This window comes from Alosa sapidissima, chromosome 8, assembly GCF_018492685.1.
Source record: "Alosa sapidissima isolate fAloSap1 chromosome 8, fAloSap1.pri, whole genome shotgun sequence".
Taxonomy (NCBI): domain Eukaryota; kingdom Metazoa; phylum Chordata; class Actinopteri; order Clupeiformes; family Clupeidae; genus Alosa; species Alosa sapidissima.
Genome location: NC_055964.1, coordinates 32,021,139 through 32,047,873, shown reverse-complemented (window position 1 = coordinate 32,047,873; position 26,735 = coordinate 32,021,139). Strand labels below are relative to the sequence as shown.

Sequence of the window (26,735 nt, the reverse complement as noted above, 5' to 3'; positions counted from 1 at the left end):
GGTTCACCCAGCCTAGTCCATAGGCACCCGATATTGTTTAATTTTCCGATTGAGATATACACGCTCTGGCTATTCTAAATGCAAAAATGCATCAGGGAGTTATGACAAAAGGGTAACTAACAAACTAGATCCTACTAGAAAGCTGTTAGCTTCCCTAAGCTACAGGTAGGATTATAAGGTAGGCCTATTTACAACATAAATTGTCAATAGGCTATGCTGGCGACACAAATAAAATCTCCTTTGGAAACCAATGGCTTACGCCTTACAGTATCAAGCGGACTTAAACTGTCATATCGTGGCGAAAAGTTGTAATAACATTCACGCAGCTCCATGAGTCAAGGAAAGCGCGAATGAAGTAGCCACTTATAAATGGGACCCACTACACAGTAGCTTAAGGTGTTTTGCTAAAGCAGCCATAATGAAATGAAGGTGTAATTGTTTGGATACTTCACACACACGTGCTTTTTAATTTCACAGACTACAACTACCAAGCTGTAATCAAAGCACATCGATTCCCCTCTCCCACCCTGCACGCACTTAAAACAAAATAAACAGGCGTCTCAGTCTCAGGCCTATAGGCAAAACTGTATCAGACCGGTGTAACGTTGGTAAATCTTCCATTGCACAGAATGATTTTGTAGCACGTGCAATAAATGACAGTCGAAAGATACAAACAGTGCTGCTATACATTTGCTTGGTATAACCGCATTTATAGTTTTCTACAAATGCAATAAATCAAATGCCTCCATCACTCAACCAACGCTAACGGTAACATTACCTAGGTCCTTATTGATATTACAAGATTAAAGTACCTGCAGTAAAAACCAAGCATGTCCGATAAACATCCTCAGATTTATTTCGGCTTCAAGAAGAAATGGGAATTACACTTCATGTGAACATCGTCCTATCCTTATTAGATGTTCGCTGCGGTAAATTACAGTCCTTGTATGAAGCGTCCATTGTTTTTTCCAACCCACTTTTAACTTCCAACAAAATTACGTCTCACTGCAACGATGCGCCATCTAGTGGACAAACGACTACTTCTCGCCAATACTGAAAATGCAGCCATGATGATGATGATGAATATTTATTTTGGCTTTCTTTTAATCCTACTGATTTTCATTTTTTACCGGGGGGGGGGGGGGGCAAATCACAAATGAGTGATTATGAGCCAGGTTGATGTGGGCCCTTGAGACCAACATACCATAAAAGATTCACAGAGAACTGTGTCTGCCCTACCCTCCTTTCGGGGGTCCAGTCCAACGGGGGGGCTGCAGATGAAAACGAAAAATGACGGTTCCATGCTATCCATGTGGGGGTACATGCCCACCAAGTTTTGTGTACCCCGGTCTTTCAGTGTCCCGGGAATCCTTGTTGGTGTACGTCACTAAATGTACACATAAATTATTTTATTGTAAGGCCCCCCATGAACGAAAGTACACAAAACTTGGCATGCATTCAGAGGGTGTCATAATGATCCTACACTTTTAATTTCGTGCAGTTTTGACCTTGTCAGCCAGAGATATTGAGATGAAAACAAAAACCTAATTTTTTGCTTTTTAATTTTTAACTAAGTGGCGCTATACATGAAATAAGTGGTAATGGGATGGGTTGACATGCCCCCTTAAGACCAACATACAAAAAAAAGGTGGACCTCCTAGGCCCTACGGTTCTCGAGATATTCACAGAAAACTGTCTCCGGCCACCTACAGGCCAGTTGGTGTATAGTAACATAAATTAATTTATTGTGTGGCCCCCCATAAACGGAATTCCACAAAACTTGGCGTGCATACAGAGGGTGTCATAATGATCCTACACTTCCAATTCCGTGCAGTTTTGACTATGTTAGGTCACAGATACCTTCAATTACACCACCTCATTTTTACTTTTTTGTGTTTAACTAGGTGGCGCTATACATGAAATGAGTGGTTATGGAATGGGTTGACATGGCCCCTTGAGATCAACATACAAAAAAAAAATGGTCCTCCTAAATCCTTTCGGGGGGTCCAATTCAGCGGGGGGGCTACAGATCAAAACGAAAAACGATGGTTCCATGCTATCCATGTGGGGTTACATGTCCACCAAGTTTCATGTACCCCGGTCTTTCAGTGTCCCGGGAATCATTGACGGAAATTTGGGCATGCGAAAAAGAAAAAAAAAAAAAAGAAATCTGACTAAACCTATATGACCGCCGCTTCGCTGCGCGGCGGTCATAATAATATGCATATGGGGTCTTCTTTTTTTTTTTGCATTTTTCCATATGGGTTCTAGCCACAGCGATATTGTTGCAAACAAAATCAACCTAAGCGTGCTTAGATGACGTGATAGACGATGCACTGTTGCTCATCTGTCCATCATGGTACAAAGCCCAATTTGATTGGTCCAAACAGCTCTGGTTTGGGCATAGTTGCTCCACAATGCTAGCCTGACGAGCCAGACCCACATTAAAATGTAGGGTCTGGGCACTCACCGTTCGCAGTGCTCAGTCCGATGGGCGGGATGATCAGTTGTCTTTCAAATTCCCTCTGCACGCAATAGGACAGTGGCAGCGCTATGAGTCCCATGCGTTTCCCACCAGCGGAGCTAGTTGGCTAGTTCAAACGTTTGCCAACTTAATAAAAGCTTAACTCGTGTCACACTGTTCGCCAACAGCAACATCCATCTTATTTGTTTTCAAGTAGCAGGGAATTCAAGCCAAACCGTTGCAACTCTGCCATCAATCATTATGTTACTATACACGATTTCATTGGCCTGATTGAGTTTCGATTTCTGGAGCTCACAAGGAGAGTTGCTAGACTAGCCCTGGCTGCCGCTAGGGGCGCGTCTAGATTTCTAGGCTACCACAATGCAACAAGTCCAGACCGAACTTCCCGACTTCAAATGTTGTAGGCGGGGCTAAGTTCGGCTGTCATCCAGGCTAATTAAAATTAGTAGTTTATAGTGAAATTAAGGGCAATACTATTAATGGTCTAAATAGAATTTAACAGAACAGCAACCATAATCAATAACAATAATAAACATATACAAACTGTGACTCTACATGTATAAGGAAACAAAATACAGTATTATGTTATTGGAAACAAGGTGAATAGATTCTTTAGATGTTTTTTGGAAGATCCTAAAGCTGTCACTAGAATGTAGGTAGATCATTCCACCAATGATGAATTATGTGTCCTTCTCTGTGTGTTTGTTTTTGCTTGTGAGTGTGTGTGTGGGGGTAATTGTGTGAGTGTGTGTGTGTGTGTGTGTGTGTGTGTGACTGTGTTGTCTCTATGTTGGCCTTCCATCAACACTTCACAGTCAGGTCAGAGGTCACAGTCAATACTCTTTTCCTCTGTTATTCCCAGTGTTGGGAGTGTTTCACATAGCTGTACACACATATAAAAGCCTATCTTGTCAATCTGTCAAGGGGACACAATAGCACACATAAAAGTGGCCAAGAAGCTGGGCTGGAAGGAGATCGCACATTCATGTTCCCCTTTGAACTATAGCAGTAAAATATATTTACTATAGCAGTAAAATATTTTTAGCCAAGAATCCATTTCATATATGGGAGACCTTAGAGATGAGGAAAAACATTGTTGCGTTTAGTTCTACCTCCGGTAAGGGCATCTCAAAAACCAAAGCCCTTTCTGACCATTTGTCACTAGCCTAAATACACTTGCTTCCCTATTACCACTAGTTTATTTGGTATGGCCATGTGCGAGTCTGTTATGGTACAAATGAGCGAAAATGTTGTCTGTTTATGCCTGTGTATGTCTGTTTCTTTCCACACTTCAGAAAATGTTGTGTCGTAAGACACCTGCACAGTTCCTGAATGCAGCAGAATGACTGTGAGTCATTGCAGACATGTTTCTTGCAGTTGCATTTGGATAGTAAAGGGAGTCAAATTAGTGTGTGTGTGTGTGTGTGTGTGTATTGTGTCTGTTTGTGTGTGGGTGTGGGTGTTTCTCTGTGTGTGTGTGCGAACATTGGTGGTTCACATGCACAAGTGGCAACATGACAACATGAACTGACAACATGAACCATGTGTGTTTGTGTGGGTGGGTGTACATATATGTCTATATGTGTGTGCATGCATGCATGTGTGTGCAAACATTGAAGATTGATTTGTTTGGCAGGTACGGTTCACATTGGGGGAGAAGTACATTAGTACAAGAAAACACTGGGCTCCCATAATTTACTCTAAGCTTTCTTGTAGAAAGTATGATTCATGTGTAGAATGGGCACACACGCACAGGGAAGTGTGTATATTAGGAGTGTGTGTATTGAGATGTCTTTCCTCCTGGATGAAAATTATACTCTTTCCCTCCTATGGCGGTCATTTTTGACCGTAAACAAAAAAAAGTGTGACCAAGTTGAATAAATCACTCAAAATTCAAAGAAATTAGTCACAATGAATTTAATGTGTTCAAGTGTCTTTTGTGAAGTGAAGGTCTTGAGGCAATCTGATGAAAAATGGCATATTTATGGTACAGGGAATGTGTAAATCGGTCATTTTTGACCAGAACAGTGTTAGAAGTTCAACTGTTTATATACTGTTTATGTACATAACAATATAAACAAATATAAAAAAAAAATGCTTTGAGTGATTTCTTTTAGATTACAGGTTAACAAGTGTTATCTGCATTCTTTGGTGTGTCTGTTTGAAGAAGATAAGAGTGTGATGGCGTAGGGGGAGCTTGTATTACAGCAGATTTGCTGCCCTCCTTTTCAGTTTTTCATCATGCAGTTTGCCAGCCTGTGAGGGCTTAGCTTATTTTCCAGAGTTGTTAGAGATACAGAGATACTGATAGAGAACTGAAGGAGTTGGACAACCTCCAATCCAGGAAAGGAGATCTGTGTCCAGTGGCCGAGGTGAGTGGTTCTCGGCATGTGTTTAATGTAGGGCTGTCAAAATAACTGATTAATTTCGATTAATTCATTTGAGAAAAAATAACGCAGATTAATCGATTCCGTATGACCCCGAGCCGTTCTAGTCAGTAACCATTAGACTGTAAAATGAAGGAAAGAGAAGGAAATGTCCTGCCTAGATCATTGATTGGAACATTTACTTTTAAAAAACGGCCTGATGGTGTTGATAAAAATAAAGTGTTGATTAAAAGTCCTCTGCAATGTCTGCAGCAAGGAATTTGCATATCACCGGAGTTCATCAACTCTAAAGTCGCACATCAATGCAAAGAAATAGTGTTGATATTGAGGGGAGTGTTAATTTATTTTCATTGTGTCCGCTAGGTTATATCTGTGGCCTGAAATACCTTGTATGTGAAAAAAAAAAACAAAGCACTTTTGAATTTATTTCCTCAGCATTTAGGTCATATCATAGATTATTATGGCCATTATTAAAATAATAATACAAGAGTTTTTGAACTTTAATGTCACTAATGCTGATTATTCAATGATTCATTTGAATTTAAATATTTAAAATACTTTCACAGCAAAAATTATATATGCGATTAATTTAGATGAATTAATCACAGAGTATGTAATTAATTAGAATATTTTTTTTAATCGATTGACAGCCCTAGTTTAAAGAGCTTTAAGGGACAGGAAAAGCACTGTGTACTCATAATGCACTCGAAACTGAACTTTACTCATATACTCTGATAAGATAAAAATTATTTTCATTTTCATCTCATTTAGAGAAAAGTCACAATTATAATTATATCTGACTGGACTGTAGTAAACTCCGGGTCCGCTAACTATGTTGTTGGTGCTTCGTTTTATGTGTAGGGACCCTGAGCAAGCTACTGAGGAGGTTTGATGCTGTTTTAAACAATATTACTAGTTAAAAAAATGCTATTTGGGAAGCGTTTCGTTCACGGCCCTTAGCTAATCCACTGTTTGCAATTTGGGCTCTATAGCGTATACCGGAGCAAGCTCTGTAGTGGTTGATCAACGAAAAATACTGTCTCCACACAGCTATTTGATGTGTTTTAATACAGAAAAACACCCTTGGGTCAATTTTCGCTGGAATTTGTATTTAATTGCCCCATGGGGAAGAATAAAGTGATTTGAATTGAATTATACTTTAAAGGCAATATTATTTCCCATTATGAATATTTTATTTTGACACATAAATGTATGGAGCAAAGACTTTAAAAACATGCTAGTATCACATCTTGAAATAGATTTGACCTACTTTATTTTACCGCATTATACCACTACTACCACTGGTGATTGTGGTGATTAGCACTTTGGGGACACCCCTACTACAGAAAATGCATACACACACACACACACACACATTTATTTGAGGATTGAAAGAGCCATAACATTAACAGCATTCAGAATGGACTTGGAGTGAAATTTTTATTTATTATTTTTGTGCCATGATTGTATTTCATAATGGTGGTGGACGTTTAATAGTTAGAATAATAATAGATGAATGTATGACGCATATGAAGAATGTGTGAGGTAGCCTAATATAATGCAGGAGAGCTTTGGTGCAAACACAGCTTCCACATACTAATATCCTGATATATATATATACACTGTAAAAAATGACACAGTAGGAATGCATGAAAAAAATGAGGCAACTTATTACACGTGAAAATATTAGGGAAAAATATAACCCTATTATTTTTAAGAATATAGATTTTAACAAATCATGGAAATTTACTTAAATTATTCATGTATACAAAAACAAATTGTGTAAAATATCTCAATGCAATTAAGCATATTCAAAATAAATCAAGGAAATTTCCCTGATTTTTTCTGGTTAATATTGCATGATAAAATCACGTGTAATATAGTTGCCTCACTTATTTTGAGCAGTTATGCATGTTTTAAATAAGTCTATTACTATACATTTTAAAGGATGTGGTGTACAGTATATACACAATTAGAGTCAGTATTTCATTTAACAGCATTTATTCAGTGTAAATTAAACCTGACGTTGAGGGAAAAAAAATAACAATAGCTTGGGCATTTAAAAAAAACATTTAAAAATATTCAGATGACTGACAGAGATATAACAAACATATCATCTTCATCAATATCTACACAAAATGCAAGCCAAACTGAGTAATCCTGGGACAAAGGGGCCTTGGTCAGACAGGTAACCAAGGACCCAATGCTGACTATGAATGAGATCCAGAGTTCCTTTAAGAAGATGAGAGAAGTGTAAAGAAGGACAAACATCAGTTCAAATTTGTTTTTACACAACAATTCTACTACCAAATTTAGGTTTTTCTTGTCACGCTGCAGGCAAGTTGTGTGAGAGGCTATATGTGCACAATAATGCTTCTACTTTGTTTTTTCACATTACAAAACAAAACATACCCATGCATTTCAACAATGTGGCTGACCAGGATATGATGCCGTCTTGTGCAGTGTGTCAAGGTGCTCAATCTCTTATACTCCTCCATTGTTTCCTCTCCCCCTGAACTCTTCTCCAGAACCTCCTGGACCATCTATGGGTAAAAGAGAAACAATAACGGTGATACACTTGTAAAGAGAAAACTTACCTGCACCCTCTAAAAACACAGGAGATGTATTAAAGTGTAACTCAAGAGCACAAACAACCTAGGGTATATTTATGGTAGTGTGGTAGCAAAATTGTGTTAATTGGTGGAGTTTTGAGCAAGACTGCAACACAGACCACAGCATAGGCTACAGTGAAAGTTAAGGGGGCAGCAAGCATGTTGAAAAAACAAACACTATTTTAAACCACTGGCAGTGCTCAAAATATGATTACACTTGGTAGTGTGGTGAGGGTCTCTACAGACAAACTAAAGTGTTATAAACTTTTGAAAGTGTACAGGGAGATTATAACAAGACCTGTATCTGAAGGAAGAAAATTGCCTAAATTCGTGTTCCGTTAACGTCAAATGAGCGGGCGCGTTCGATCTTGCAGCACTGGATCTGCAAGCAGATCTGGCTGAATCTAAAAAACATGCCTTACGTTCAGCCAGATCTGTGTAGTGCTGCAAGATTGAACGTGCCCGTTGATTTGACACTACCGGAACACGAAGCCAGGCTTCCGCATTTGAAGGACAGACAAGGATTTCTCCTAGTGAGATTTTACTTTTAAATGCTCACCCATTTGGCCTTTTCTGCTGCATCCCCTATGGCAGAGGTGTTCTCTCCTGCACCAGGAGATTGATGTCCCTTGTTTGAAGAGGACCTCTCCATATCACTTCAGAAAAGTGAAGAATTTAGAGTAGAAGAACCTGCTGCAAAAACACAAAATTGGAATCTTAAAGGGTTGCTTTAAGAATTTAAGAAATTCAGTTTCTAATTTTAGTTAATTTAATTCAACTAAAGGGTAACAAAATCTTTTTTTTTACCTTACCCACTGGCCAAGTGATCTGATATCAGATGCATGCAAACATGGATTTTAAATTTATTAGCTAAGCTCACATAAAACCTTACCTTCTTCAATGAAACTTTCATAAGAAAAACCAGGCTGCAGTTTGAGGTACTTTTTTAGTCCACGGTACTGGACCTTGATGAGCATTTTGCCAACCCTGTTAAAACAAACAAAATCCATAATTATATAAACACAAGAACCACAATTGACTATCAGCAGTATATCAACTAACTTAACTAGCAAAGGACTTCCAAAATTCATTCTGACATCATTTACCATGTAGGCTACCAAATGTTTTAACCGCAGACAAACAGAAGTGTTTGTGTTCAAATATGTTGACATGATCGCTAAATAACCCAAATAAAACCAACAGACACTTAACTAATATCAATACTATTACTGAGAATGGACAATGCACCTAACCTTAACCAACAACACTAACAGTTACCTTACACCACGTGTATGCTACAAATGCCTAAAAGAATGCCCTGGTGGTCTCAGCTAACGTTAGCTACGAGCAAAATATATATAACCCGAATTAAAAGCAAATAGTGTTCAGTTCAATCAAACGTCAATTAGTCGACAGACTGCTTTAATTAGTCAGTCAACAGATCCCTTAGTGCCAGACAAGCATTTGACACCACACTAGATCGCTTAGAACAGTGGAGTCCTGGCTAACTAATGTTAACCAGCTACGTTAGCTATTCCCTCAGTGGCTATTAAAATTCCAACCAACCATTTTCAAATTCGTTACAAAAAGATTAAGACGTCGTCGACTCCAATAATATATCGTAACTCCCCCTATTTCCACCGGTCCCGTATTTCCACCGTCTTGCGTGTATGTGTCACTTAATATCCATTTCTATACAAACCAAGACAGCGGACTCCTATAGAAACGCAACCACCCACAACATAGGTGTATCTAAATTAGCTATGTACCAAAAATGACATTTTACCGTGACTCGAGGAGCTGTAAACAGTGTTGTAAGGCTGCGTGTACACAACCGCTTGGAGCTCCAGTGGAATTTTAATTTCACGACGAGAATTCTCGGTCTAACCGTCCATGTGCCGTAGAAACGGTGTAAATAGGCGACCCATCAGGCCAGCACTATAACTCCGAGCGTGGTAAACAAAATCGGATATTTCAGGCAGTAAATGCTCCCGTTAAGAACCAAACCAGATTTTGTTCAAATCTACACAACTATGGCTACTGAAAAATGTAAGGTTCATTTAGTAAATGTTATTTTGAAGTGTTAAAAAACATCGTTGTTTTAGAATTTCTGAACAAAAGTGGTGATAATTGGGGGTGTTACGATATTAATGTCAGTTTAGAGTGTCCCAAGTATTACAAATGATTATAAACTTGGCCATTTCAAATTGATAAGGTTATAATATAACCTACCGAAGTTAAGGTTAGCTTGCTGGTTAGTTTACCAACCATCTGAGTAGCAGCTAGCTTCTACAGCTAACGTTAGCGACCTTGCTACTGTTAAGCTAACTTCACCAATATTTCCTAGTAGGTCAAACACGTTGGTATGAAAATATATACCTGTGATGTGACATTACTTAATTGTATATTTGTAGTAGGTTTCATGCTAGCTTTCACAAGTAGCAGGAACAAAATACTTTACCTTTTACTATTCCATGCTGAACTTCAATGGCATCCGTCTTTGAGGCATTCTTTTCAAAATCTCAACTGAAGGACGTTTTTCAGATGTTCAAAATATTTGAGGAAAAGGCTGCACATTTATCAGCGAGAAATTGTGCAATTTCCCACAATTCTTTTAGGGAACATTTTCTCTGAATATATTTCTCGCAAATGTAGTTGATTTATTTGGGGGAAAACATAATAGTTATTTTTTTAAGGCGACTGCTTCAAGAAATTAAGTCATACTTGATTTTTTTTGTGTAATTTCCTTGGCACCAGGATTCATTTTTTACAGTGTATATATATGGGGGGGGGGGGGGGGGGGGGCTTGGGTAGACTATGTTTTCGATTGTAACACCTTGTCAGTCAATTATGTATGGGGTGCTGAATGTAAAAATTCGGTTACAATTTTTTAGCTGATAAATTTTCAACATTTACCTCACTTTCCTCACTTTTAGTGAATTCTCTTCACATTTGAGACAGAAATTCATGTAAAACAACACGTTATATGTAATTGTCCACAATATGTTCAAATGTAAAAAGTACATGTTAAATATTATTAATAATTTTAATTAATTCAATGTATTTAGATAATTGCCTGTTGATTTCTTTGATCTTCATGTGTTCTGGTAAAGCCATTACAAGTGTTCCGTCACATTTTCTAACATTACATCAATAAATGTTAACTAGAGTGCATGTTGATTAGGTAATTTGATTGACAACTTTATACCAGACAATTTAAGTAGGCCTTACTATTTGATCATGTGTGTTTGGATCACAGACGTATAAACATCCCATGCAGCTTTTAGAGTATTCAGGATGGGGGTAGAATTGTCTCATAAAGATTTGTACATACTCGAAGAGGTATGCACAAAATATATGTGTATTTGTAAATACAAAAACACAAATACACAAATATATAAAGTAATTTGTACAAATATGTGTGTATTTGTAAATATATTTTTGACATCTACAAATAAATATGTTTGGTTTTGTGTGTGGGAGGCGTTGGATTCTGCATTTCTGGATTGCATTTGTGGATTTGTGGATAACGTAATTTTCAGACATTCCTATCGCACAGCGATCCACAAACAAATACCCCGAATTTGCGCGTGCGAATTCACCCTCCTCATGACAACCAGTAGATGACAGTGTTGTAGGGTAGAGTGGGGGAAAACGCCCCCCTTAAGGAATATGTGATATTACTGTGAAACAAAAAGCTAAATATATGTAGAATTGCTATCCTAGTTTTGAGTGACAATGTCATGAATTATAAACCAAATATGAAAATTGTCCAGAGTTAACAGTTAATTAGTATTTTACCAACAACAAAAATTGTGCAAAAGGGGCGTTTTGCCCCAGCGGTGGGGTAAAATGCCCCCACCCTGTCAAAGCAATGCCCCTCATACATTAATAGCAAAACCAAAAGTAAGCAACTAAAGTAAACAAAATCTATTGTGGAGCAATAAAATATAATCAATAAATTGATTACAAGCTACTATATTTGATCAATATATTGGCAATATCCAACTTTGTTTTAGTGACTGCTGAAAATTAGAACACTTGCCTAAAAATCCATTTTTCTTTTGTTTTCCTGAAGTACAGAGCATGCATCCATTTTATGGTGGGTACTTGTACATCACCATTGTCAACATAGTGCATAGAAATAAAAACAACAACATTTTACTTCATCTAGTGATTAGTTTGTGAAATATAGGAGGGGGGGCGTTTTACCCCAAGGGGCGTTTTCCCCCACTCTACCCTACAACATGTCTGTTATCAACTGGTAGCAACTGATTTTTTCCGACCACTGTTTTCCCCTAGTTCAGTTCAGTCAAGTCAAGTGGTCTATGACTAGCAGGATTAACGACATGGAAGACACTGGATTAAATTGATGGGTAAGTAATAACAACTAGCCAGAACGATTTATTATCGGTTTCGATGTGTAGTGCCGTTTTTTTAATTTCATAGACTGTATAAATAAGTCCATTTAGCAATATTGACATTAATGGCAGTCTGTCAGATAGCGATCTCAGCTGAGCTGGCTCTCACCTTACGTTAAGGTATGTTAACATCTGTAACGTTAACCTCTGATGCATGAATTATGAAAGCCTGAGTCAATTTTTTTTAAATGTGTTTTTACTCTTCTTAGAACATGAAAAAAACAAATATTCACTTTTTTTTTTTTTTTAAATATGATTCTTTCAGAAAGTTACAGACATGTCCACTACACTGGACTACATGCGCTTAAACACTCAACACAAACAGAATAAACTTAATGGAAGAATGAATCAAATTCAATTTTATCATAAATCCATGAACAGCTATTTCATTTTATGCTTTGAAAAGCATTTAACTATACTTTCACACACCTCAACGTTCTATAGACCTATTATTTAGGCCGAAATAAGAAAGCAAACAGCGCTAGCAACTGTAAAGCTTCCATCTAAGCTTTCAAAACATCTCTAAAAGGAACATACTCCATACTTCTTCAAGGGAATTTCCGGGACCATTCTATAGTCTTCCCTATTCTTTGCTGTACTTGTGTTCTAAAAATATGATAAAATTATTTTTTTACTAACACAAACTACATCTAATCTGCACAAAAATTTACAGATTTTTAAAACTAACATAAATACACCAAAAATGAACTGAATATCAAGATGAATAAACCACATGACTTGTATTGGAAATATACTTAGAAATGCATGACGTCCACTATATTGGACACATCGTTAATCGCAATTTTAGACTTATTTGAAATAACATTTTCAAAACTAAAATAATTATATTGTTCCTTAGATATCCCCGCATATCATCATATTTTTTTTACCTCTAGGGTTCTTCTGGTATAGAAGGATTGACAAGATATCCCAGCAGGGGCCGACCGTGTGGCTGTTTGTCGGCCATCTTGGATTCAGAGGAGGTTTACTTGTAGTTCTAACAACCTACCACTCAATAAACCTTAATGAAGGGGGGCAGAGAGCATTCTAACAACTGATATGGAATTCCACCATAGAAACAATTGCATTTAGGAAGAAAATGACTTTTAAACAGCTGTCCACTGTAGTGACCGCTATGCGCCAGAGGGTTAAGAGCAACATCTGTAAAACAGCGAACACGAACACAGCCTGTCACTTGAGTTGCAAGACACAATAACTTTAGGGAAAACTACATTTTATTTTAAGGGGGCCCTAAATCGGATTTTAAGGGAAATCTTAACTTAATGTGTTTTGTGCAGGCACCAGCTGTTTAGCCAGCTGGTTAACGTTAGCAGCTGTACACTGACTAAATGGACTTATTTATAGTCTATAAAATTAAAAACGGCACTACACATCGAAACCGATAATAAATCGTTCTGGCTATAGTTATTACTTACCCATACATGTTGTTAATCCTGCTCATAGACTGTTCTATATATAGGCCTACAGTCTATGATCCTGCTAGTCATAGACCACTTGACTTGACTGAACTGAACTAGGGAAAACAGTGGTCGAAAGATTCAGTTGCTATCAGTTGATAACAGACATGTTGTACAACACTGCCATCTACTGGTTGTCCAGAGGAGGGTGAATTTGCACGCACAAATTCAGGGGTATTTGTTTGTGGATCGCTGTGCGATAGGAATGTCTCAAAATTACGTCATCCACAAATCCACATATGCGATTCACAAATCCACAAATGTGATCCACAAATGCAGAACCCACGCCTCCCACACACAAAACCAAACATATTTATTTGTAGATGTCAAAAATATATTTACAAATACACACATATTTGTACAATTTACTTTATATATTTGTGTATTTGTGTTTTTGTATTTACAAATACACATATATTTTGTGCATACCTCTTCGAGTTCCCAAGCAGTGTAAAATAACTCAAAAGTAGAATCGCATAAATGTAAAAGCTGAGACCGCCCACATAGCAAGAAGCTGGTCTGAGGGCAGAACTGGTATTCTGCCCTTCCTCCAGTTTTGATCAAAACATATTTTGAAAACCATCATTGTTATGATCTTAATATTTTGGCAAGTTTAAAATATTATGATGGTAGACAGAAGTGGTGGTGTGATATCTAGAAGCTCAATTTCACTATCTGGGTTTTTGCTCACAATTTGGTCCCCCTCACTTTGAAAATATCTCCTGCGCCCCTGAGCATAGATGTACTGTAGCGAGTCCCTACTGAGAAAACCAGCTATGCAACTTCCAAGATCGGCTGCCCACCAAATCTCGCGAGAATCGCGTCAGTATATATATAGCTCTTTGGGGATAGTTTTTGCCTCTTTACCTCCACAACAAATGCATTTGCGTTGTGTACAGGGGGGGAAAGTTGTGAGAAGTTTGCTATTTACAGTAGCAGAGTAACATATAAATACATCGCGGCTCTAGAGGGAGCTCTACAGTCGCCAAAAATATCTAAACCTCCATAGTGTACCTTTAATTGCTCCTACACTGGGCTGTCACATTTTGTCACGTTCAGAGACAAAAGCAGTGACGATTGACACCATGATGCTGCCTGATCTGAAGTAGCCTAATTTATGCCTACAGTGTACACAATGCCATGATCTGTAAGTAGCCTAGGCTGCAGGTTAAAATATTCCAAATCAATTTTACAAATGAAAGCCTAGTCTATTTTATATAATATATGTGTGTGTCTCAAGCAAGTTCATTTATTACCAGGTTTGGCCCAACAAATATGCAGACTTATCATCCTTTTTCAAATAGTCTACTATCAAGTGTCCATTAGTGTCCTATACAATCTTCAGAATCAGAATCAGCTATATTGGCCAGGTTTGCCTAAACAAACAAGGAATTCAACTCAGGTTATTCTTTGCTCTCAAAGTACAACACTCACTTGACAAATAAGAAAAATAAAAAAAAACATAAAAGAATAAAAACAGAACAGTACAAATAGGATGAAGGGCAGTAAAATATGACTATGTATACGTATAAATACAGTATACATTTGCAAATAAATAGAACACTATGGGTGGGATAGGGTAATGCAATTGTCCGGAGGGGGAGTGAGGCTGGGGATGTCCGCCTCCTTGTTGTCCCAGTCAAGATTGCCATGGTCGTGGACACCTCAACAGGCACAGGTAAGATCAACTATACAATTGAAAAGAGGGTGGGAATAGTGCAATATCAGTATAGACTGAAAGATTAAATATAAATATATAAGGCAGTTCAGTGCAATAATAATAATAATATAATGCAATAACAATAAAGTTCAGTGTATTAATAATAATATTTTAACTGTAAGATTGAAGCACACATGAGGTAGATGAGCACAACAGTGTTGATTGACTTTGTAGTGCAAGTGTGGGGGTTATTTCTAAGCGTTCAACAGAGTGACTGCTTGGGGGACTGCTTTGTGTCATCTGGTTTTGGCGAACAGTGCCCTGTATTGTCTACCAGAGGGAAGGAGGTTGTGACCAGGATGTGAGGGGTCTGCAGAGATTTTTGCTGCCCTTTTCCTGACCCTGAACCGGTACAGGTCCTGGATGGAGGGAAGGTCAGCACCAATGATCCTCTCTGCAAGCCCTAATTGTCCCATTTGGTGGCTGACCCAAACCAGACAGTGATGGAGGTGCGGATGATAGCTGAATGATGGCTGAGTAGAAAGTGGTCAGCAGCTCCTTAGGCAGATTAAACTTCCTTAGCTGTCTCAGGAAGTATACTGTAACCTCTGCTTGGCCTTTTTCTGGATAGCATAAATGTGGAGAGACCATTTTAGGTCTTGTAAAATGGTTTATCCCAGGAATCTAAAGGAATCCACATTGGACACTGTGTCGTTCTGAATGACGAGTGTGTGTGTGTGTGTGGGGGGGGATGTTTGATCATTTTAGGCACAGAGAAAGTGAGAAAGAAGGTACTATGGCTGTATTGTTTTGTGTTGTACTCATAGACTGTATATATATAACTGGACAGTGTGGCTGCATTCTGCAGTGTTCTATGGAATTGAAGCCGCCGAGGTGACACCATCTTGGAAAATTTGGAGCCAATTTGAAGTGTGGCTGCGCAGCAAAAGTTGAAGCATGCGCAGTGAAGAGGAGTTGCGGTCAGGCACGCCCACTCAGTTGCCACTCAGCGAGTTAAACACGCCCCTTGTCAAGTGAAACCCGCCCCCTTCTCCTTTCCACAACACAGGTCGACTCGGCGCCGAAGGCTAGCTGGCTGGATGAATTTTGAGGCTGTGAGTTAGCTAAACAGTACAAACAACAATCGGTTTGTTCTTGTCTGGTGAGTGTTGCGTATCAACTGAAAAGTTTTTTTTGTCTATTGGTGTTCTTAAATACGTCTAAGAGAGCTTATTATGTTGATTATAGACTGTGACAATTTAGTATGATGAATACTAATGAGCTAACAACAGAAATACGGACAGCGAATTACATGCTAACGTTAGCAGCTACATTAACGTTACCGTTAACGGGAGGCTAAGTTAGTCGTTGAGAAGATTAGCACACAGCAACCGTAACAGTCGATGCATGATATACTTGGTTTTATTAGTTGTTGCTGTTTTCAAATATCTCAATGTATGCCATCTCAACATGGAGTAACCATTGACTGTACATGGGGATTAATAACACTAGACAGTCAGTACAGTATATGATGTGATAAAGCAACGGTATGATGTGATAAAGCAACGCAAGTTAACGTTAACGTAATGTGAAGCATGGACCTCATCAACCAGGTCCATGCCAGGTCCAGTCATGTTAATGTAACTACTAGCCAGTTTGCCAGCGTTGCATTTTTTCTAACGTTAACGACAGACACCTCTTTTAGAGCTACTTCTGTGATGGTAGGTCGGTAGCATAGACTGTAAAAAATAGATCGGTAGGTCGGTAGTTGTAGACATAAGTGAATGATCGATAAATGAATCGCCTGCATTAAACACTACGCCAAGAACCAGTCACTTCCCAGGGATATCAGTGAACATTTGAGAAAGACCTTAGTTTGTCATCTAACGTCCATGATCAGTCATACTGATAACGTTATTTTTCAAGCTGACGCAAGTTAATAACATTCACACCGCATATTTAAATGTGTAGTTAACATTAGGTAGGCTGTGAAGTTTATTGCACACATATATTTAATTAATTGGTATTACTAGTGGTGTTGAGTGCCTGATTAGATGCTTTGTAATGTTGTAAATAGGGCTGCACAATTAATCGAATTTTAATCACGATCACGATTTTGGCTTCCCACGATCAAATTTGCGTGATCGAGCGATATTTAAAATGCGTGCTCTATCCATAGAACCAACCTGGCAACCCATAGAACGCTCCGCTACAAAACAAATCAAGCGTTCTTTAAACTTGTCTGACCATGTGCCTGCATGCAGCCTACCAATGACAGCTGCTCCCTGCACTGCTCAGCCTGATGCACTGCTCAGTTTGGATGCACTGTGGACTAATAGCATTATGTTAACTATTAGTAGGCTAGTTAGATTATACAAAAAACGACGATCAAAAATCAAATGTGTGGCGCAGCAGAAGGCCAAGAGCTTGTCCCCCGAAACGGATCATCCGTTGTTCGAAAATATTTCGGATTTCAGGCAAGTGAAGTTAACCAAAAACATAAGCAAAGCAGGGCTCTCAACTCATACCGTGAAACACATCACATGACGTAAACCACACATGCCTTTTTTTTTATCACGTTAACTTTTAGTCCTTGTTTGCTTCCTCCAATATAGCCTATAATAAGTGTTGAGCTAACGACGGATTCGTTAATTTATTCATGTGTTTTTTAAGCTACATGTGCAACCTACAATGCATATGCGTTTCAAGACAGCCTACGCAAAAACGAGTAAGCAATAATGAAAATGTAGCCTACACGTCAGTGGTTTACATACATATCAACGAATCACTAAACCAGGGGTGTCCAAACTGCGGCCCGCCACGCACTTCAATCCGGCCCGCCGAGCATTTATTAGTTTATCATAGGCTGCTCGCTATTTCTTTCCAGAGATAGACAACGTTGTGGTCAACTTTAGGCTACTGCAAACTGCTTAACACTCTTCTTAGACAACGTTTACAATGTCAAAACAGCTTGTTACATCGAGATAGATAGTATCTCCATAGCAGCAGATCTAACTATGTTATGCTACTCCTTTTGGGAACGTATTTGAGTGCACGAGAGGGAGAGAGCACGATGGCAACAGTAGTTCCCACTACTGACCATTATAAACTGTAAGAGGGCACAGCACTAGCCATAGCAAAGAGTCTTAAAGTGTCAATGCACCATTTATGAATGATTTAAACAGCATCAAATTAACAGTATTTCTTAAGAAATTAAAGGGACACCAGGCAACGTTTTCGTGTTAATTACTCATCTTCGTAAATCGGTATATGGTTAAATGACTCATTACAGGGCGAATGAAGACTTTCTCGCCCGCCCCTACTGCCTGTAGGAAGAATATCCCGCTTGCAAGTTCAGTGTATCGTACCCGGCAACCAAAGCAGTTTCAGTTTCCATCCTGCATCCACAGCACAGAGGGAGGCTAACGAAACGCTAGCGATTGTTGCAAACGTGTGTATAATGGCAGAGCCGGCGAAGAAGCAGCGAAAACCCTTGACGGAAGATGCAAAGAAAAGGAAAAGAGCTTCAGACCGAGCGAGGGGGAGTTTCGTAGAGAAAAAGCATCAGGCTTGCCTGGTGTCCCTTTAAGTTTTCATTTAAATAATACAAAATGTTATTATTATTATTATTATTATTATTATTATTATTATTAGTGTGTGGCCCGCCGGCCAATTTTCAAAACCCAATGTGGTCCTTGAGTCAAAAAGTTTGGAAACCCCTGGACTAAGCGATTAAACTTAGGAACAAGAAGCAGAGCTTAACTGGCTACTGGGGAGCGTTGGGAGGATGCCCGGTGGGCCGTTAACGTTTCCCCAAATACTAACAAAGTAGCATGCACAAAAAATTTGTTTGGAAGTTTGGAAGTCGCAGTCAAGTCTATATTTGCAGTAATTTAGGGGAGTAAATGTGAAGGGAAGAATTTGGATGAGCCAGATAGCAAGTCCAATATGTTTAGGGAAAAAATATTTTTGTCACTAAAATTAATTAATAATCGTGATCTCAATATTGATCAAAATAATCGTGATTATCATTTTGGCCATAATCGTGCAGCCCTAGTTGTAAAATTGTCTGACTAACTTTATTGTAACTTTCCTTTTTGCAGGTAAGATATGGGTGATGGCTGAATGTACTGGAGGTGGCGGCAAGGTGGTCTCCATGATCTACATTGGTCTGCAAGCAAGGGAATGCCTACGTGAAGTGGTTTGGCTGGAGTGGTCTGAGGTGGCATGTCCTCCCCCTTTCTCCAAGTCCCCTGACATCCATCTCCCTGACATCATCACCCACCGTCACTGGATCAACCTGAAGCCCCTTATACATGGGACATGGCACAGCACCACTACGTTCTGAAAACACATGACTTTTAATAACTTGCGTGGCACCAAGAAAGGTCTGCCGCTGCTCTGAACCTTCTGTTAATGTGACCTCATTCATACTTGAGGCTGTACACATCCCTTTGTTTCTATTTTCTTTATTGATGTCACCCAAACTTCAACTTTCTGTATGCCCCTGAACTCACACAAATTGTAAATTGCAATGCGCCATTTAACCAGTGGTGTAGTCTAGTTAGTTAGTTGTAGTGGTGGGTATACTGTGAGCAACCCCAAATGTTATTAAATACGTATCCTTGCCTATTTTAAATGGGTATACTGAGATGATGATGCTTTTTAAATGGGTTTACTGTGTAGTCCTGTGCATCACGTAGACCAGGGGTCCCCAACCTTTTATGTAACATGGACCGGTTTGATTCCTATTTTTTTTTCACGGACCGGTGGGGGGTGGGGGTGGCTGTTTGGGGGTTCCATGTTCCATATGTGTTGTGCATGCATTACTTGAAAAGAACTAGCTCCACTTATGTATGAACAGTGAAGGTAACGATCTCTTGTGAAAAACGTGAACTTGAAGAAGTGAAAATTGAACAATATGAACTATGAATATTGAACAACTTGAAGCTACATCTATAAGTGTGAACATGCTTAACAAAATATGGTAACAAAACATGGGAAATAAACGTGCATTACGAATATAATCAGTGGGTGCCCTGCTTGTTTCCCTGCAACAAGAAGCTTCCATCTGGGGGTGATGGAAGACAGTGACACCCTCAGTGTGTTTGAAATGTCCAGTCGATTGCGCAATTTGTCTAGTTGCAGTCATTGCCGAAAACCCGGCCTCGCATACATACGTGGTGGGAAACGTTTTCAGCGCTTTTACGGCTATCTCGGGATATTCTGCTTTGGTTTTGATCCAAAAACCCGCCAGAGAGGTTTCCTTATACACACTCTTAAGACCACCGTCATTTGCTATTTCGATCAATTGCTCTTCCTCCTGCGCTGACAAGTTAGGACTATTCGGGATATTGACAAATGGGTTGCGGACCCACTCATTGGTTTGCCGTGAATCTTTGAAGGATGGGAAGTAACGCTCAAACTCATTTGAGAGCGCAACAAGGTGATTGCGCACCAGCTGCGAGAGAAAGGGCCCTGCCTCAGTCTCTCCCAAAACCCCCACTACTTTTTGGAACATATCAAATACACCCGGTCCACTCGTCGTCCCTACAAATCAAGCTTGGCTTTAAATGCAGCGACTTTATCTGCCAGTTTAAAGACAGTCATCATTCTCCCCTGGAGTGACAGGTTGAGGTCATTAAGCAACCCGAATATGTCACACAGGTAAGCGAGTTTTGACACCCAGTCCTCATCACTAAAATGTGCAGCTAACGGTGACTTTTTTTCTGTAAGAAATCTCTGCAGCGGCTCTCGCAACTCAAACACTCTGGCCAGTGACCTGCTAAAGATGCTTGTTTTTGTTGCTCATTCTAGCAGTTTAGCTAACTTCGTGTGACACTACCGTTCGCCAAGAACTGATCAAGTGAAGTGAGCTGACCTGAGGCTGCGCAGCGCTGAAGGCAATATGTAAAAGTGTTGAAGGCGGGACAGACAGACGTAAGAAAATAGACCTTGCAAAATGCAAACATGCGTGCAATCAAACAACTGCATATAAGCCTATGCCATGTAAAAACGTGACATTATTGCGAATTAAATTTAGTTTAGTTTGCATGCATTTTTTTTTTAAACTCATGTCTAGGCTACGGCCCGGTTAGGAATGTCCCGGTAGTTGGGGACCGCTGACGTAGACTATACCATACCACGGTCATTTAACTGCCTTGGTATTTAAGTCAGAGGCTATTGCTTAGTATTTAACTGTAGCCTACACAAAGATGTAGACGTTACAAGAATATTAATATCAGAATTATTATTGGTTGATACTAAATCAATATTGAATGTTTTTTTTATTTCTTTTGTGTGATGTATCATTCAGAATGCTGCAACATGACTGGTCTTCAATCAGCCAAAAAGGACACATCGTAACTCCTCTCCTAGTTACTCTCCATTGGCTCCCTACAGTAGCCAGAATTAAATTTAAATCTCTCACTTTGGCCTATAGGACACTGACTGGATCTGCTCCTTGTTATTTTAATTCAATGACCAAGATATACATCCTCAACCGCCCACTGCGGTCTTCTGATGAGCGTCTGTTGTGTCAACCAATCTTAAACACTAGGTCAAATTCAAGACTCTTTTCCTCAGTGGTTCCATGTTGGTGGAATGAGTTGCCCAGTGCTCTTCGTTCTTGTGATAGTTTTTGGTTTTTGGTCTTTTAAGCACTTCTTATACATTATGGTTTGTATGCAGTTGTACTGTTTTATTTTCATTATAGGCTGTTGATTAATTTGACATTGTTTATTATTGATATTCTCCTTAATGTAGTCTTACCATGTTATTGTTATTATATTATTGATTGAACGGGCATTATGATTTATTATTGCTTCCCTCATTTTCATTGTTTATTTAATTAGGCTATTGATTGATCCCTGTTTTAAGTATTATATTGTTTTGTATTTGTTAAGGGTAACCATAACCATCATCATCATAATGTGGTATTTTCTTATGCACTTTAAACAAAGAATAAAAATGTTTCTTTAAACGTAGTACCACTTTAAACACATCACACACTAAACAGCAAAGTAGCTTCCTGATTATGTGTAAAATGTTTACAGAGTATCCTGAAGTAGTAGGTCCATGTTCTCATATTTTTACAGCTGACATGAAGGCTGCAATATTACATTTTTGATTTTCAATGGAGCACCCTCTCTGGTGAAAGACTAGCAAGCCTGTGGTAGAGGCATACGATTACAGACATATTGAGAGAGCCTATCAATGAGTTGTCACAGTTTTTAATTTAGACATATTATTTTGAAATAATGTACGTCTATGGGAGGATTTACACATCACTGGCAAGACCTGATCAAACCATACCAATGCAAAATGCTTCTCCAGCAGTGCAATCGCAGGTAACGATACCTTAACACATTTTCAGATACCGCTGTTCTGAGCATACTAAGCAAATTGGCCATTTGTAACTTTGAATCCCTCCTCACGTTAAGCTATGGTCCAATAAAGTGTTACACTAAAACACAAGTAACGTTATTTGTCGGGCTGATTCATAAATGGGCATACCGAGGTTGTCGACCTAGCAGGCTAGGTGGCGTTTATTGCCATTCGCAAAACTAAGCAAGAGTTAACATTAATGAAACTTAACATCGCCTTCTCCAGTGACTTGTGTGTATTCAAATGAAGTTGCAACGATGATGGCGGCAATCACTGGTTACATTAAACCATTTGAAACAAGTAGGACTGTAAATGATGGTGACTATGGCTAATGTCACTTCGGATCAATATAGCAGAGCCCTTTTACTTTACCTATCAACTGGCTAATGCTAGCATGATTTAGCATGCTATGAGCTAATATACTTAGATAGATAGATAGATAGATAGATACTTTATTGATCCCCAGGGCTTAGCATCTACGAAAGAACAGCGCATATCTTTTTTCACAAAGAATCTGTCACAACTAACAACGATGTCTCTTACAAACAACTACACAATGTATGACTATCAATATGTATTTAGTCATACTGTGATAAGATATAGCCTAATGATAATAACAGCAACACTTATTTAGGTTAGATTATGTGTCGAAATCAGGTGTCGTTAAAATAAGTGAGCGATGACGTGGTAGTGTCTGCAGCCTAGACGGTAAAACATAATGGACAAAGCGTCGTGTCTGCAGCCAGCCAGCTGTCAATCATAGGTGTAAACACGCCCTTTTTAGATTTGTTAATATAACATTAAAAAAAAAAAATTCAGCGAGAAAAGAAAAATTGTGTGTATTGAAGCATCTTGAAAACTATTTTTTTCGATTAAAAGGTTGTTGATACAAAAATAGTTTTAGGTGAGAAAAGTGACACGGAAAGTTGGATACTTGGCCATTGAAATACATGGGGATGGGCGGAGTTACACATTGTACTGCAGCCAGCCACCAGGGGGCTCTGGACTAACGCTCGCATCACTCTTAACAGACGGTACACTGTCCAGTTCTATATATACAGTCTATGGTTGTACTTTTGGTTACACTGGTTATGTTGGGATGTAATTGGTGTGATTTTAAAGATATTTGCACCCTCGTACCATCACTGCTATTGACAAACTGCCAATAACATTGCTGAATTGGAGAAATGTACTTTTACTTTTGACCTTAGACCTTTCACCTCTCTGAAAAATAGTTTCAGGAATAAATGCTTCCTACGATTGACAGCACAACTGCTGGAAAATATTCTAGGGGAAACACTGCATATCTAACATGATTTAATGAGAGCTGTTCAGATTCTTGCACAGCCGACACACTTTTGGAAATTATTCACAAGACTGAGAGTGACAAAAGAGTGCTGTGATATGTTATGTGTGTTGCAGCTGGTCTCGGAATTAGACCAAAATATCTTATTTGTCCATGGGCTAAGAGGGGACCCCATACAGCCCTGTCAGGACTTATTTTCCGATAATGACTGACGGACAATACATTATCCCTTACTTATATGTATTCTATGTTTTACTAATCGGACCCTTATGTGTCATGCTATCATCCTTGTCAGTGTAGATTGTAGATGCTGACTCCCAGTGGTCCGCCAACCTCTTGCTATCTGGGTGTCTGTTTGTACTTATGTGTAATTATGTGTGTTATCCTATCATCCTAGTTGGTGTAGATTGCAGATGCTGAATCCCAGTGGACTGAACAGACATGATGCAGAGGAAGCTGGCGCTGCTGGTTGGCATCACCACGTTTACCCTCCTCCTGGTGCTGAGGTGGGAGCACGTGATACGCCTGGTGAGCCTGATGAGAAGCGAAATACCCTCAGCTGAGTCTGAACCGCAGACAGACCAGCCATCAGCAGAGCCTACACTGCCACCATGGCAACGGGCACCCACGGAGACCATCACCCCCATCCCAGGCTCCAGACACTTAATGGTGTCTGCCTTTAAGGACCACAGACGGGGCGGAGTCATCCGGGTCATCAGCATCATCTGCAGACAGGAGCTGCAGCCGCTCTACTGCGTCCTGTGTGCCAATGATGATGCTAACACTCATGCTAACGCTAATGCTAGTCCAAATGCTAAGGCTAATGGTCGGTGTATGACTTCACAGGCAAAAGTCGATATTCACAGCGACCACTTTGGCTTTCCTTTTCACACTTCAGACGTGTTTTGCACTACTACCACATCACAGCAAGCCTTATATGAGCAAGCCTCTTATGTCAGCATAACATCTGACCCAAACACCACTGACAATATGACTTTTTTAACAATCCAAAACCATGAGATCAAAGAATCTTTTAAGTACAAATTTACTATATGCATATCTAACCTTTTTGGGGGTTACAATAATGCCCTCCAGTTTGCACAGACCATGGAGGTGTACAAGCTGATTGGGGTTCAGAGGGTTGTCATCTACAACACCAGCTGTGGGCCGGATGTTGAGAAAGTCCTCAGGTATTACAGTAGAGAGGGTATGCTGGAAGTTGTGCCTTGGCCAATAGACAAGTTCCTAACGCCCTCTACTGGGTGGAGGTATGACTTGCACCACGGTGACATTCATTATTATGGACAGCTGGCCACTCTGAATGAATGTATATACAGATATATGTACCAGTCAAAGTACCTCCTGCTGAATGACATTGATGAGATCATTATGCCTTACAAACATGGTAAACTGGAGAAGCTAATGGACACATTGCAGCAGCAACACCCCAATGCAGGGGTCTTCAGGATTGAGAATCACATCTTCCCCAAAACGCAGTTTGAAGACACTGGGCGATTTCGTCTGCCTCAGTGGAGGCGTGTGCCTGGTGTGAACATCCTGGAGCACATCTACCGAGAGCCAGACAGGAAGAACGTGTTCAACCCCACCAAGCTGCTGATTGACCCCCGGAGAGTGGAGCGGACTTCGGTCCACTCCACACTGAACCAGTTTGGACCCGTTGTCATTGTCCCATTCGATGTTTGCCGCATAATCCATGTCAGGGCCCCTCTGCAAGGACACCTGGCCAAAGACCAGTTGCTTGTGGACAAGAAACTCTGGGAGTTTGAGAAGCGTTTAATTCCCAGCATTGATAACGCACTGAATCAGTCAGGTCTGTGAGTCAATGATGTCCCCAGCTGTGGCATCACCACTGTTTAGCAAATAGAATCACCTTTGTATCTTTGGTACGCTCATTGTAAGAAAACAAATGAACATCTGACTAAAATGTGCTCTAGTTTTACAAACGTATGGGCTGGGGGGCACTGGCTGATGGCTCTGGACTGGCAGGCCAGACAAGGTCCATCGCAGCCCAGGACAAACATGCATGAGTAGGCTACACCTCAAAGTCAAGGTCCTTCCCAGTCTGGTCCCTTAGAGACGAGCCATGGCTCCTTCCTCGCAGTCGGACAACACATACACTGGAAACAGACTAGTGACCCCATTTTGATGTCACAAAACATTGGCGACCCCAATCATTCACATGTTGCCAGAGACAGCGCAACTCACCTCTGCTAACATCCAGACAAATGCAGTACTTTGATTTTCTCCAAATGTCGTTTCTCGCCTGGTTGTCTCGAACATTGATCAAGTATAATTCCATCAATCAAACTTGCCAGGCGGGCTGTCTAACTTTATTTTCACTTAGCTAGATTGTAATGAAGGATCGGTCACTATAACTTGGATATCATATGGTTTTTAATATGTTTCACTTATGTTTATTTGTATGTAATGCACTGGTCAATTGTAAGAGACCCAGTATCTCAGCTGACCCCATTTGAACTTCAGGTGACCCCACATGGGGTCCCGAACAAAGATATTAGAAAGCTATACACCGCATTGTCCGTCGAGTTCTATTAGATGGCATACGTGAAAACAGTCACCATATTGCTGGCGGCAAACACCTTACTGTCTATGGGCAACACTTTCCTGCAATCAGAAACACGCTGTTTCTCCATTGGCCACCAGTGATTGTTTCCCCCACCATGATGGCGGCGTTATTTGTTCTGCAGCACAATGCAGTATTTAGCTTTCTAATATCTATGGTCTCGACCCCAGGAGGACATGTTATTATATGTTCTGTAGCACAATGCGGTATTTAGCCTTCTAATATCTATGGTCTCGACCCCAGGAGGACATGTTATTATATGTTCTGTAGCACAATGCGGTATTTAGCCTTCTAATATCTATGGTCCCGACCCCAGGAGGACATGTTAGTGAACATGAACATGATAAATGATAAATGATTAAATAAATTATTATGATGTTGTTTTTAACTCTTGT

At 39.6% G+C, this 26,735-nt stretch overlaps 1 protein-coding gene and 1 long non-coding RNA gene across 19 annotated transcripts; one reads left to right on the top strand and one right to left on the bottom strand.

Annotated features, from left to right (window-relative positions):
* The first annotated feature begins 4,724 nt into the window (after window positions 1–4,724).
* LOC121716138 (glycosyltransferase family 92 protein F13G3.3-like) lies at window positions 4,725–26,726 on the top strand. Of its 13 annotated transcripts, XM_042102357.1 has the most exons (5): window positions 4,729–4,857; window positions 11,787–11,860; window positions 11,978–12,025; window positions 12,171–15,552; window positions 24,133–26,726. In XM_042102357.1, exon 5 carries the CDS (start codon window positions 24,177–24,179, stop codon window positions 25,572–25,574), a length of 1,398 nt encoding a protein of 465 aa, XP_041958291.1. In that variant the 5' UTR covers window positions 4,729–4,857; window positions 11,787–11,860; window positions 11,978–12,025; window positions 12,171–15,552; window positions 24,133–24,176; the 3' UTR covers window positions 25,575–26,726. The 13 variants fall into 13 exon arrangements, 12 of the variants coding, with proteins under 12 accessions (XP_041958299.1, XP_041958291.1, XP_041958297.1 ...); XM_042102363.1 differs by lacking the exon at window positions 11,978–12,025 and having other exon boundaries at window positions 15,381–15,552; XM_042102355.1 differs by lacking the exon at window positions 11,978–12,025 and having other exon boundaries at window positions 12,802–15,552.
* LOC121716151 lies at window positions 6,890–10,253 on the bottom strand. Of its 6 annotated transcripts, none has more exons than XR_006033775.1 (5): window positions 9,946–10,253; window positions 8,377–8,471; window positions 8,044–8,174; window positions 7,285–7,415; window positions 6,890–7,104 (listed from the first exon to the last, which is right to left on the bottom strand). It is a non-coding gene; the product is annotated as an uncharacterized LOC121716151 (long non-coding RNA). The 6 variants fall into 6 exon arrangements; XR_006033777.1 differs by lacking the exon at window positions 9,946–10,253 and adding an exon at window positions 8,763–8,886; XR_006033774.1 differs by lacking the exon at window positions 9,946–10,253 and having other exon boundaries at window positions 8,044–8,177; window positions 8,377–8,881.
* Window positions 26,727–26,735: the final 9 nt, after the last annotated feature.